Raw genomic sequence first — 13,354 nt, 5'->3', positions numbered from 1 at the left:
AAGTAGAACTGGGACATAGCTATCAGAATGCCTAACAAGTAAGTAAAATGGCAGAGTCAGATATTGGCCAATACGTGGAAAAGCTTGAATGTGCATATGTTAGGATGTGAAGTGTTCTAGCCGTTTTGAGAAGCAGTTTAGCAGTTTTTATAAAACATGACCAGCAATTCCATTCGCAGGTGTTTACCCAAGATAAATGAAAATACAGTATAAGCACAAAAAAGATACAGACACGGAGTTTATAGTAGCTCTGTTTGTAATAGCTCAAAATGGAAGCAACCCAATGCCCTTGAACAGGAAAATGGATAAATCAGTCATGGAATAGCCATACAATGTCTATTAGTTGGCAGTAAAATGGGTAAACTACCGATATACCTAACACTGTGGGTGAATCTCAAAAAACATGTTAGATGAAAGAAACCAAACATGAAAAGATGATTAGTGTCTGGCCTTTTTTTTAAAGTACATGTTCTTATTCAAATGTATTCAAACATAGGCAAAACTAATAAATGAGGCAATGCAGGCTGGAGGTTTAATGAGAAAGAGGGAAAGAAACATAAAAAGCTTTTTTAGGGAATGTTCTGTACCCTGTTATTGGTTATCACAGCAAGGTATATGATTGTCAAAACTTATCCAGCTGAGACACTACAGATAACGTGCATTTGTATAAGTTGGTCATATTTCACTTTTTAACGAGACAAGAGACATGTCAGTCAGTTGCCACATATGGTCCTTGTTTGAGTCCTGATTCAAACTGTTTTAAAATTGTGTGGAGTTGAGGGAAATGTGCACACCAAGTAGATATGTAGTGTTGATATTAAGGGAATTATTAATTTTGTCTGTATGAGTCCTTATCTTTTAGAGCTATATACTGAAATATTTACAGATGGAATGATAGAATGACTGGGATTTGCTTCAGAATAATTCAGGAGCTAGAGAAATGAGAGGAAGTATATATGGCACAAGGCTGGTCATATAGTAACGGTCGGTAATGCTGGCCATTAGGCATTTGGTATGTTGGCTGTACTGTTGTAGATTTTTAAAATATTTGGAATTTTCTCAACTAAATAGATATTTAATGGAATATGCACTCCTAAAATGTTTCAAATTTTATAAAAATATATGATGAAATTTTCCCATAATCTCATCCATCAGAACAACCACAGTTATCTATTTAACTAATATATATTATTCTCCTAAACATTTTGTTGTATTTTTTAATAAAAATGGACCCATACTCTACATTTTATTCTATAAAAAAATAACTTTATAAAAAAACGAAATCATAGACATCTTTCCATGTCCTCAACCTTTTTAACACCTGAATAAGATGTCCCCTTCGTTCTTTCATTCCTTCAAAAGACCTTTATTAAGCACTTACTATGTACTAGTCACTCCATCTGGTGTTAATTAACAGTGGTTAACATAATAAGTTTCTTTCTGTCAGGAAACTTAGAACTAATGGGAGAGGCAGATAATAACAAGTGAGCCAAGATTTAACTTCTGCTTCACGGTAAGAGTTAGGAAAAAAACAAGTGCTGGAATGCGCGAGTAAGGAAGCTGCCTGGTGGAGGGGCCTCTCCGGGGAGGTGGTGTTGAAGCAGGGATGTGGGCTGAGGAGAGGATGAGTGAGGGGCTTGGCGGGTTAGGAAGATGGCGAGGAGGGGTGAGCAGGGAGTGTTTCAGGGGAAGAAGGTACAAGCGTAGAACGTGAAGATCCTGGGGAGAAAGACCCTGTTGTGTCCTGCGGTTCAGACCTGTGTACCTGAAGCCTCACACATAAGGACCAGAGAGCCGGACAGGCCAAGTCATGGGCAATAATGTGGAATTTCTGTACCCAGAAAGGCCATTGACGTCATTAAACATGAGGGCCCATGCCATAATTTGTTTCATCAGTCCTTTGTAGATGTACATGTAGATTATTTCCAGGGTTTCAGTAATGTAAAGGAATGCTTGGATGTGAATTATATGAAAACAGGATCTTACCTGCTCTGTTTGCTAAATAATCTCCTTACTCTGTTACTACCTGACACAGAATAGGCTTTCAGTAAACACTGGTTGAATTAACAAATGGTACAAAAAATACTTGGGTATCTCTGTACATTATTCTCATTATCTCATTGAAAATTTCTAAATATGAAATTGCTAGATTAAAAAGTTTAAAGTTTTGCTTTTACAATAAAATACTTTCCAGAAAGATTATACTAATTTACGTCTCTAAAAACATTTCAGAATTTAACACAAAACTCTTAATGTAAGTCTGAGATTTAGGAGTGCTAGATTACATTAATCATTTCCTGGGGGCATTTTCAGGTATTTACAATTCTTGCTCAGTTGTATTTTCCTTTGCGACCCTGGGTCAGTGGTGGCAAACCTGTCTGGAGGCAGTGAGCCGAGTCACCCCGGCTCCTGAGCATCATATAACAGTTTGGTTTTTTTTTTTAACTAAAACTTCACTATTCAAATTCAGTTACGTATTGGCACTTTGCAATAAATAAATGGGTTTTGGGTTGCAGTTTGGGCACTCGGTCTCTAAAGCTTCAACACTGCTGGGTAGGATGTTCCAGTTTTTCATTTGTAAAATAAGGATAGGAGTCATAGGGTCGTAGAATTACATGAAAAATGCCTGAATTCTACCTGTTGTTAATATGATGATCCTTTGGATAATTACTAAACATATTTTTGTTTCTCTGTTTTTAACAGCTAGAAGAAAAACTCAAAGAGAAAGTAGATGTAAGTCTGACAGAGCGAATCAACCTCATGGTAGAAATGGATACCTTCAGCACGTACGTACCTTGCTCATGGCTGCTCAAGGGTCTTTTCTCCTTCATGGAGTGGCACGTATCAGGCTGTTGGCTTTAGTTGCTACACAATCTAAGGGGTTTCCAGGGCCTTCTGTTAGTGGGATTATTCTCCACTAGCCACAGAGAACAAGCATCAAAATTAGCAGCTGCCTCCTGTGCTGCCTCCTCAGATGCAATCATTCTCTTAGTTCACAGATGCAGGGAGGGCATCTTATAGTGACCTGATCTGGGATAACAGAGAAAAGAAATATTCCCTTGGTCATTCTGCAAGAAAGTCTAGTTTCAGGCCTCTCATCTGCCCCCACCTAAACCTGCAAAAAGCCAGGCTACCTCCTGTGCTTTAGAATATAAGGTCCTAAGATTCATTCCTGGTACAAAAAAAAAAAAAAAAAGCAGGGATGAATATAAAATATACTTGGTAGGCTTTTAACATCAAAAGGGCAAGAGTGTGTACATGTCTGTGTGTGTGTGTGTGTGTGTGCGATGTATATATGTGAAAGACAGACAGACTTGAGGGACCAAGGGTGGATTTTGTCAAACAATAAAGCCTTTTTGGAATGCTTTTGGACTGTTTCTCTCCATGGTATGAGTGGCCCACCATTAAATAGGTTGGGGATGAGTCCACTTTTAACTGTCACTCAGCCATTTATTGAAAAAAAAATTAAAATTCTCAGTTCATTTCCTCCTCTTACCTCTTTGCTGTTGTTGTCCTTTTCGTTATTGTTTGATTTTAAACAATTGGATAAAACAAGTACTTCTGAAGGAGAACTTAAAGAGGGATCCTGGAGCCAGCCCTGAAAGGGTAGAGGCCCAAGTAAGACCAAGGCATGAAAAAAGAACCAACTGCCCCTCTATTGTCATTAATTCAAACTTGAGCTTTTATGATGACGTGATGAACCTGAATTCTACACAGGTGTCTGGTAGATTGGAGGAACTGAGTGAGTCATTCAAATGGTCATTTTCTTAAGCAGTGTCCACACTACTTTGTTTGACTTGCAGTGTCATCTCCAGCAGCATTCAGTTGTTGGTTCAAGACCTAGATGCAGCCTGTGATCCTGCCCTGACCGCCATGAGCAAGGTAGGATTTTAGGAACTGGCTTTTCCCTAAACTCCTGAGAGTGATCAAGATGGTTTTGTCCTTACTGGTAGCTTCTTTCAGGCTCTTCAGTCCTTAAAGTGTCAGCTGAGAGGAGAATGAAATAACCTCATGGAGTTCCCTAAAGTACACCACTTACCTTACACCTTATGTCATTACTTATCCTTTGAGAATGAGACAGAATAACTGTGTTTGGTGAATCTAAAGGAGGTGTCACCTTTGATTAGCATCTGACTTGCTAAAAGTGTAATGTGGTCTCATCAGAATGGGTATTTTTGTTACCTTTTAGAGCAGTAACTTCTGACTCATTCTCCATCTTGCCCATTGAGAGGTTTTATGACTCTTTCTCATTTTTGATGCTAATACAAGATTATTTGATCAAGTTGTACACTCAGGTTTTCTGATTTTCTTGTGACCCATCAGTCAGCCCTTGGGTCGTAAGTTCTCTCCTTTGACATTTACCATGCACCACACCATATTGCTATTTTTGACTTTTATGTGTCTACGTCTTTTCCTCCCAAAAGAATATGTGGACCAGTACAACATCCTTTCTCGTTCATATAGCTTGAATATAGAAGATTCTCTTATCAGTTGATTAGTTGAAAATGGACAATTCTTTTACTTTACTTTTTCTTTTATTTTTTGAGACAAGGTCTCACTATGTAGCTCGGGGTGCCCTTGAACTCACTGTGTAGCCCAGATTGGCCTCAAACTTGTGGCAATTCTCCTGACTCAGCCTCTTGAGTGATGGAATTACAGGCATGTGCCACCATGCCTGGTGAAAATAGGCAATCCTTTATTGACTTTTTGAGCCCAAATTCTGTAACACGAAGCTGCCCACTTTACAACCCTGTAGGATTTGACCCACTACCTTTTTTTAAAAAAAAATAAATATTTATTGGACTACAACCAGGTCTGTTTATATAATGTTGATGGCTGTTTTTGTACTGCCAGCATAGAACTGAGTAATTGTAACAGAAACCACAGAGGTCTTAAAACCAAAATATTTACTGTCTGAGCCTTTACAGAAAAAATTCTTCAGTGCCAATTCTGGAGTCACGGGCTCTTATAGCATTCTTGAAAATTCTGGAGAACAAATTTCTGTGGGCCACATTAGCCACAGAAGACAGTGGAAAGAATCATGACTTTGGAGCCAGACAGACCCAACTCTTCCAGTTTTCTCCAGGAGGGTACTGAGGAATAGATTAACTTATCTGGACCTGTTGCTTCCCCTGTGTGTGAAGTACAGCAGTCTGCCTCCCACAGCTCTGAGGGCAGAACATAAGCAGAGTGCCTAGCCTGGTGCCAGCCATGTAGTAAGTGTAGTTCTTTCCTTCTGAGAGGGTGACCGTGTCACAGACTCTGTCAGCAGACATCTGGACTGAACTTGGGTTGCAGTTAGTAGATTATAAATAACAAAAATAGAACTAAAACCAAAACTTTTGCTTAAGGGTTTTAAGGAGTAAAATAGGAAATGGGAAATAGCTGATGTCACAAAGTCTATTTGAAAAGATGATCATCAATCAGATGCTGTTAGGTATTTTCAGTGTTTACAAGCAGCTACTCTGAGCAGGCAGATTGAGGCTAATCCATTTTCTTAAAGGAACATGGCTGTGAGGATTCGCTTTGTAGGTTCTGCTGCTGATGAGCATTCACTACATCCTGAATGTGATCTGTTCCAGCTGCCATAGCTCCTGAGCTGCCACACACTGCAGCCTGGAATGCAGCTGGTGAAAGAATTTTCACTTTAACCGAGGGAAGACTGAAAGTTCTTTTCTTTCAGTAAAATAACATTTAGAGGGAGTTTAACACTCCAGGTGTTGCTTATATGAACTGTCAGTTCAATAGGTAGATTTCCCTCTAGTACCCCTGGTAGCCCACCACCCGTTTCTCCCCCAGACCCACACACTAAAAAAGATTAACAGAGATCATACCTCCAGCATCTTTTGTTTATTTCACAAGAAAACCACAAACTTGGGAACATAGCAGCTGCAAGGCCATTACTTTTTGTCTGAGTCTTCTGCAGTTTAGCAAAATGTAATCCATGTGATGAAAATAAACATGCCAAGTGGTCACAGATTGATTCAACACATGCCCTCTGTTATTTGTGCCTGCATCCTGCTTCATGTAGTTTTTTCCTAGGATTAAAAAACTTGTAGGGGCTGAGGATTTAACTCAGCAGCATAAGCGCCTACTTGGCAAGCACAAGGTTGTGAGTTTGATTCCTGGTACAAAAAAAAAAAGAAAAACCTTTTGTAATAGTGATTATATCTGTTTCTAATTCTGTCATTTTTGCTACTAGTTGAACAGTTCAAGTTACACTCTATCCAACACAGTGCTGGAAGCTGTAAGGTCAGGAAAAGCATAAACAATGTCCCAGGGTGCTTAGATTCTAATAGTTGAGGGATAAGAGATATATAAGGTGAGAGGAATGCTCATATAACTGTAATAGAAGCCTGAAGAAATCAGTATCATAAGAAAAATACAGAATTTTAAAAGGGACAATTTATATCGGGTAGAACAATCAGGAAAAGCCTTTGTAAGCAGGTGGCTTTGAAAGAGAAGAGGCAAAGTTTTGAATGATTGTGATTAGAAAAATGTTCCAAAGGGATAACAATGCTAGCATAGTTTGTGAAGTTTGAAAAGCTCAAAAATTTGTCAATATTGTCAATCTTATTAAATGCCTTATGGTTCCATACAATACTCTGTCTTGGACAGATATAGTCAAGATTAGAAACAAGATTGCCCTCAAGGAGTTTATATTCTGTTGAGGGGAAAACTCAGGATAACCAATGGTACAAATACATGTGTTTTATAAATAGTGTACAAATTGAGGGTTGGGACGTCAAAATGGAATAGAGGTGGTGGATGATTCTAAGTGGATGGAAGAAGACTTTCTTGGCAAGATGAATGAATTGGGTGCTGTGGTCATGTCATTCTCCTAGGAGAAAACCAAAGTACCCCATGACCCCTTAGTTGGGATACAGGCTTTCATTGCCTGCTCGCTTAGTCTTTACCTCTCCTGTGTGTGTAACCTGCACTCCAACCATTTTTACTTCCCTGAATGTGCATTGCTTTTATTTATTTATTCATTTAGTGTGTGTGGCTTCCATGCCTTTCCTTATTCTATTTTTTCTGCCTAGAAATCTCTTCTACTATTGTCTGTTCATCACTGCCTCCTTTGGTCCAGTTCAAATATCTGTCTTTTTTCTAAAATTGAGGTATAATTCATGTAATACAAGGTACACCACCTGTAAAGTGCACAGCTTACTGGGTTTTATTTAATTTTATTTAATTTTAAGGAGGATAAAACAGAATAAAACCAATCAAAAAAGTCAGTGTATTAAGGGCTGGAGGTTTAGCTCAGCGGCATAAGCACCTGCCTTGCAAGCAGGCGGTCGTGAGTTCGATCCCTGGTACCGATAAAAATGAAAAAGACCAAAAAAAAAAAAGTCAGTGTATTAGCTACAGGACTTCAAAAAATTACAAAATCAACAATAGTCACCATAAAGCCTTTTGACATCTTCAAATAGCTGCAGATAACTTCAGACAGTAAAAATCAAATGGAACAGAATAAAAACAATAAAAACAAAACAATGAATGCAATAAAGGACTTCAAAACAAGCCAACAGTAAATCCAAAATTGCTACCATAATATATCTTGCTGTCTTTGAAATAACTGCTGCTGCCTTTGAAATTGATATAACAAAACAAAAGGGAATAAAACAACCCAGCAAAACAATGGAAACAATATAGGACTTCCAAATCAAGACCATATGGAATCAACAATGGCTACAGCCCTCGGAAGGATATCCCCCTGTGTACTGCTATCTTCTGAACCTATCATCAGGCCACTGGCCCTAGACCTGCAATGTTAGTGGAACACCAGCGCACCACAGGCATCCAATTGTTTTTCACCTCCACAGGTATCATCACAACCTGTGTTTCTTTGGATAAGCCTGTCAGTTATGATGGGGATGGGGGTTGGTATCTCTCATTTGCCAGCCCACGCCAGAAGGGACTGAGTCTGTCCCAGTCCAGCAGTGGCCTGCACATGGCACTGGTTCCCATACTGCGCTCGATTGCTGGTGTGGCCTTGTTCTCTCGACCCCCAGTCCACAAATGGTACTGACTTACAGGAAGAAACTGGAGTCTGTCTGTTCCAGTCCTGTGGTGGCCCACACATGGCGCTGGTTCCCAGGCTGGGCTTGCTTAATGGGTTCATAATGTTATACAGGCACCACCCCTAATTCCAGAGCATCTTCTTCACCCCCACAGTGTGGATTAAACTCAGGACCTTCACACTGAGCTATATCTCTAACCCTTTTTTAAAAATCTTTTTAAAAATTTTTTGAGACAGAGGCATAGAGGAGGGAGCTTGAAGATGGCAGAACAGTAAGCAGCAGAGTAAAGAGCTTCTGAGAGAAATAGTACAGATGCTGGAGTGTAGCACACTGAAGAAGACAAGAAGAAAGGAAATGGATCCCCTCAACCCAGGAAGAAACTAAAGAAAGAAATGAAACCTACAGAGAGAATTTAAAAAATGAAAAACAAAAGAAGGTGGTAGCTGGTGACACTTTCAGCCAGAGCCAGAACCACCATGTGAGAAAAACTGATGAAACCTGGGAACACACAGTCACAGTGAAGTTGGTGGCTGGCAAGCCCGATGGCCTCTGCGAGGAGACACTGTGGTACAGGGGAGAAGCAGAGCAGAGAACTGCACTGGCTGGCAGTGAGTGTGTGGGACTCATTTCTTCCACGGGAGTGGGCAATTAGCTGGGGGCCATTTTGAAGTTGGGCAGGATAAGCCTGGTGCCAGAACTGCAGCCAACTTCCTAGCTCTGAGCAGACTGGTGAAAATTGTTTGGACTGAGTCCTGCCCCTGTACACATTCCAACAGCCATCGTCGAGGTTTCCCTAAAGTTATCCCCAACCAGCTGTACCCCCTTGCACATAGTATATCTGTTGAGGGCTCCCTGCAGTTAACCAGCTAGAGAGGGAGGCTGCAGCCTGCCCCACCCCTGTTTGCACTCCAGCAGCCACTAATAGCTCTACACCAGCACACCCAATGGTCACCGTTAGATATCCCTAGCCAGTACAGGCTAGAAAAAGCAAACAGTCTCACTTCAGAGAAATTTTAGCCAACACAGGAAGTGCTGAGGACCACACTACTCATTTGTCCAGAAGAAACCAGAAACATGACAAGAGGAAAAAGCAAAAGGTAGTCTCTGACCCCGAACCCAAGCAGTTCTGGTCCAGGAGATATAATCACAGAAGATATTGGGAGTTGCACACCTGCAGTTTCTGAAGTAACAGCAACTGAAATAAACAACTTCAAGCGGCTATAAAAGAACTTAGAACAGAAAAACTTATCTCAAGTAAAAGAAGAAATGAGAAACATAATAAAAGAATTGCTAAGCACCTGTAAAGAAGATGGAAGAATACACAGATGGAAGAATAGAGGAGCATAGAAAAATGAGGGAAACTTCAATGGAGAATACAAAAAAGATTTAGAATACATGAAATAGATTCAAAAAGATTACCAGGAAATTAAAAACTCCACTGAAAACTGGCAAAACTGCTTGAAAGAAACTAGAGATAGACTATCAAACATTGAAGACAGGTTTACAGCTTGCAATCGTGAAAGGAAAAATCTCTTAGAAATAACAGGGAACCAGGAAGTAACATTACAAAGGCTATAAGATGACAAGAAGAAGTATAACTTAAGAATAAAAAATGTGAGTGAAAAAGCAGGGGTAAACACAAATGAAATACAAAGGCTATTTACGGAAATAAAGAAAACTTCCCAAGCATAAGAATGATACTCAGATAAGTGAGGCATACGGAACTCCAGCCAGCTATAACCAAAATAGATCTACACCCAGACATATAATAACCAAGATTCCAGAAATCCAACACAAGAACAGAATATTAAAAGCTGCCAGAGAAAATAAACAGATCACCTATAAAGGAAAACTCATCAGAATCGTGACAGACTTCTCAACACAAACCATCAAATCAAGAAGAGCTTGGAGTGAAGTATTCCAAGCCCTGAAAGAAAATAACCTCCAACCAGATTGATGTACCCTGAAAAACTATCTTTCAAAATTAATGGAGATACAAGATGCTTCCATGACAAAGAGGAACTGTGGGAGTTCATGACCAACAAACCAACCCTACAAAAAATACTAAAGGACATTTGAGAGAGAAAAAAGACCAAGGTTTCAGGAACAGTGACAGAGGAGGCTCACTGAATGGGGCAGACAATGGAATGAAGGAAAAAAGTAGACCACCAACGGCAGAAAAATAGCATGGCAGAGATGAGGCAGAGAAGATTGGCTAGAATCACTAATATAGATGGCTAATTATAATCACTAATATCAATTCACTAATAAAAAGAAACAGAGTGGATCTGGAGATACGGTCCATCAATATGCTTTATATAAGAAACACATTTAACTTAAAAAGGGGTTTATAAACTGAAAGTCAAAGACAAGAAAACAATGCTCTATGTGATAGGGAACCAGAAAAAAGTAAGGGTAGCTTGCCCATCAGCTGCAGATTGGGTTAGAAAGCCATGACACTTTTTTTTTTTTTTCTTTTGTCTTTTTCCTTTTTTTATCGGTACCGGGGATCGAACTCACAACTGCCTGCTTGCAAGGCAGGAGCTTATGCCGCTGAGCTAAATCCCCAGCCCCCGACACTTTTATACAGTAGAAAACTTCTCAGCTCTAAAGAAAGAACACCTTGAGGCTCTTGTAGGTAAATAGACACAACTTGAGATCATGCTCAGGGGTAAAAAGGTTCCAAGTCACTTAGCTTATTCACTTAGGTGAATAGCGGGCTGCCTCCCTAAATAAAAACTAAAGGAGTTATTGGGAACCAAAATATACAATACATCCTGTGAAAATGAAAGGGGAAGAATTGCCTAAAAAGGGAGGGCAGAGGAGATTATCAATCTATTATCATAATTTGAAACCCATATTGTTTTCATTGTTCTGTTTAGTTTGGTTTTATTCTGTTCCAGTTTGTCTACTTGTATTAGGTTTGATGGCATGGATAGCTATTCCAAAGATAGCAGGATATATTATGGTAACCATTTTTGATTTCCTATTAGCTTGATTTGAAGCCCTGTATTACTTTCATTGTTTTGTTTTGACTGGTTTTATTCTATTTTGTTTTGTTTTAATGGTATCGAATCTGATGGTATAAGCAACTACTTTGAAGACAATAAGATGTACTACGATACCCATTGTGGTTTGACTATTGTCTTCTTTTTAAGTCCTATAGTGTCTCCATTGTTTTGTTCTTATTGGTTTTGTTCTGTACTGTTTTCTTCAATTTTATTATGCCTGATGATATGGGCAATTCTTTTGAAGATAACAAGAGGCATTATAGTAGCCATTATTGATCTCCTTATAGTTTGTTTTTAAGTCATATACTATGTTCATCCTTTTGTTTTGATTGACTCTAGTTTGTTTTGTCTCATTTGGTTTTAATCTCTTCAAAATTTAAAAAAAAATTATTTTTGGGACAGTTTTGTGTCGGTGTCGCTCCCGGCCGGCAGGAAGAACACACGACAAATTCTGACGGTGAGCAACCTTGTCTTTATTTGTCTCTGCGTGGGCCGCGCGAGGCCTCTGCTCTGCCACCAGTCCTTTCTCACCGGTGGACTTCCTCTATCTCTCTCTGTGCTTCTCTCTCGTGGCGGGAGAGGCACTCACTTTTATAGGGTAACAGTGGCCAATCAGTTCAAAGCGCGCGATGCGGGCTGATTGGCTAACATCAGTTGTTGTTAGGCAGACTATCTTACAGAGCGGGTTGTTTAAGTCGCCAGGGCAATCAGGGGGCAGGAAGCAGGCGCCAACTTGGCTCACTCGATGGGAGGGGTAATCTAGCTCAGGCTTTGCTCTTTTTTACAGGCCTCACGTCCGCCAAGTAAGGCGACCGGGCTCGGCCGCGGCTCCCAACAGTTTTGCTAAGTTGCCTGTGTGAGGCTCGAACTTGTAAAATTCCTGCGTCAGTATTGCAGAGTAGTAGGATTTCAGGCATATCCTGTCTGTTAAACTGTAAACAGCTTGAAGCTGATGTCTTACCCATGGCATAGCACAGTACTTGTCTAAGTAATGCTTCCTGAATGACTTGGAAGGTAGAGGCAGCAGGAAGAAGAAAGAACCAAGAACTGCAGGTGCTCATTTGCCCGAAGAATGGTAAAAGACACAGATGACTGCCGAGCAGCAGATTGAGCTGGATGGAGCTAGTACACTGCACTGATGGCAGGACCATGGACTTCCCTGAAGTCTCTACAACCAAATAGCAAGCGCCACTGAGGATATGTGATGCTCCGTGATGGTACTAAGTAGCAAGGCTTCTTCAGCAAGTGGTATCCTGGAGCCAGCTCAAGGTCAGATTAGGAATGCCCACATATAACTGTTAGCTCCCCTAGGTGTAACCAAGAGCCCTGGCAGAGAAGGAGAGGAAAATGCATGCAGAAGCACCCTTAAGCAGACCAAAGTCAAGCTATCATAGCGGAAGCAAGATGTAATAAGAATTTAGCAGTCCCTTTGAAACTACCTTTGAGATTACAAAAATGTGGCAGATAAGTGTTGTCAGAAATCCTTTCAGACCACTTTTCCCTCCTATGCTGCATTATTTCTTTAGATGAGTCTATGAGATGATAATAAGTTGCCATTTACTGAGCACTTACCTGGAATCAGACAGCTAAGAGCACGTTCTCACTTCATTCTGTCAAGTGAGATAACTTATGAGGTGACTGTGTTCATCCTCTACAGAGGAGGACACTGAAACACAGAGAAGTTAAGTCACTGGTCTGAGATCTCTTAGCTGGCCTATGACAGGGCCAGGACCCACGCTCTGGTCTCCCCATGCAGAGATGCGCCATGCTGTGCACTCGTAGTGGAAGTAAGTCCTTCTGGCAAATGTGGCAGCTAATGCAAACTCAGCCCACATGATTGGCATAAAGTGGAAAGACAATGGGTCAGCATGTGCCCAACACTGCTCCTCCGCATGAGTGTTCACGTGTCCTCGCGATAGTCTCTCCAGGCATTCACACCATCATGGTGTAGATGGCAGTCTTCATCGTCTCTTGTTCTGTTGGCTTCATAAATTTATCCCTGCAGAACTGTCCTTCTTGTATGTGTGTCCCTTTGTTTTTCATCTTATGCCCAAAGCATATTAGCTACAATGGTAAGAGAAATTTAAAACAAGTCAACTGCTTTTTAAGGTGGGTGTTTGGAGTGTGCTGGTAAAAAGATACAGTTTTATCTTTTAAATTCTGTAGATTCTTAGGAATTAGTATAACTATGGCCTTCCAAGTAAGTTGTTGTTTGTTTGTTTGTTTGTTTTAATTATGGCCTTGGGGCCAGGGATATAGCTCAGTGGCACAGTGCCTGCCTGGCAAATACAATTCCCAGTTTAAAAACAAACAAACAAA

General features: G+C 40.3%; 1 protein-coding gene across 2 annotated transcripts in view; it reads left to right on the top strand.

Moving 5' to 3' along the window:
- The window catches only part of Vps53 (VPS53 subunit of GARP complex), a 152,829-nt gene that overhangs the window by 100,711 nt on the left and 38,764 nt on the right, over positions 1-13,354 (top strand). For both annotated transcript variants that reach the window (XR_010048209.1, XM_003469686.5), the window contains exons 16-17: positions 2,704-2,786; positions 3,804-3,882. Coding sequence is in view for 1 of the 2 variants with exons in the window: in XM_003469686.5 (XP_003469734.1) it covers positions 2,704-2,786; positions 3,804-3,882 (162 nt within the window). In the remaining variant the exon portion in view is untranslated. The remainder of the gene's footprint in view (positions 1-2,703; positions 2,787-3,803; positions 3,883-13,354) is intronic.

Source organism: Cavia porcellus, unplaced genomic scaffold, assembly GCF_034190915.1.
Source record: "Cavia porcellus strain 051 isolate PalLab524CR breed Dunkin Hartley unplaced genomic scaffold, mCavPor4.1 scaffold_6, whole genome shotgun sequence".
NCBI lineage: Eukaryota > Metazoa > Chordata > Mammalia > Rodentia > Caviidae > Cavia > Cavia porcellus.
The sequence above is the reverse complement of the archived record's forward strand: the minus strand, read 5'-3'. Positions and strand labels throughout refer to the sequence as shown.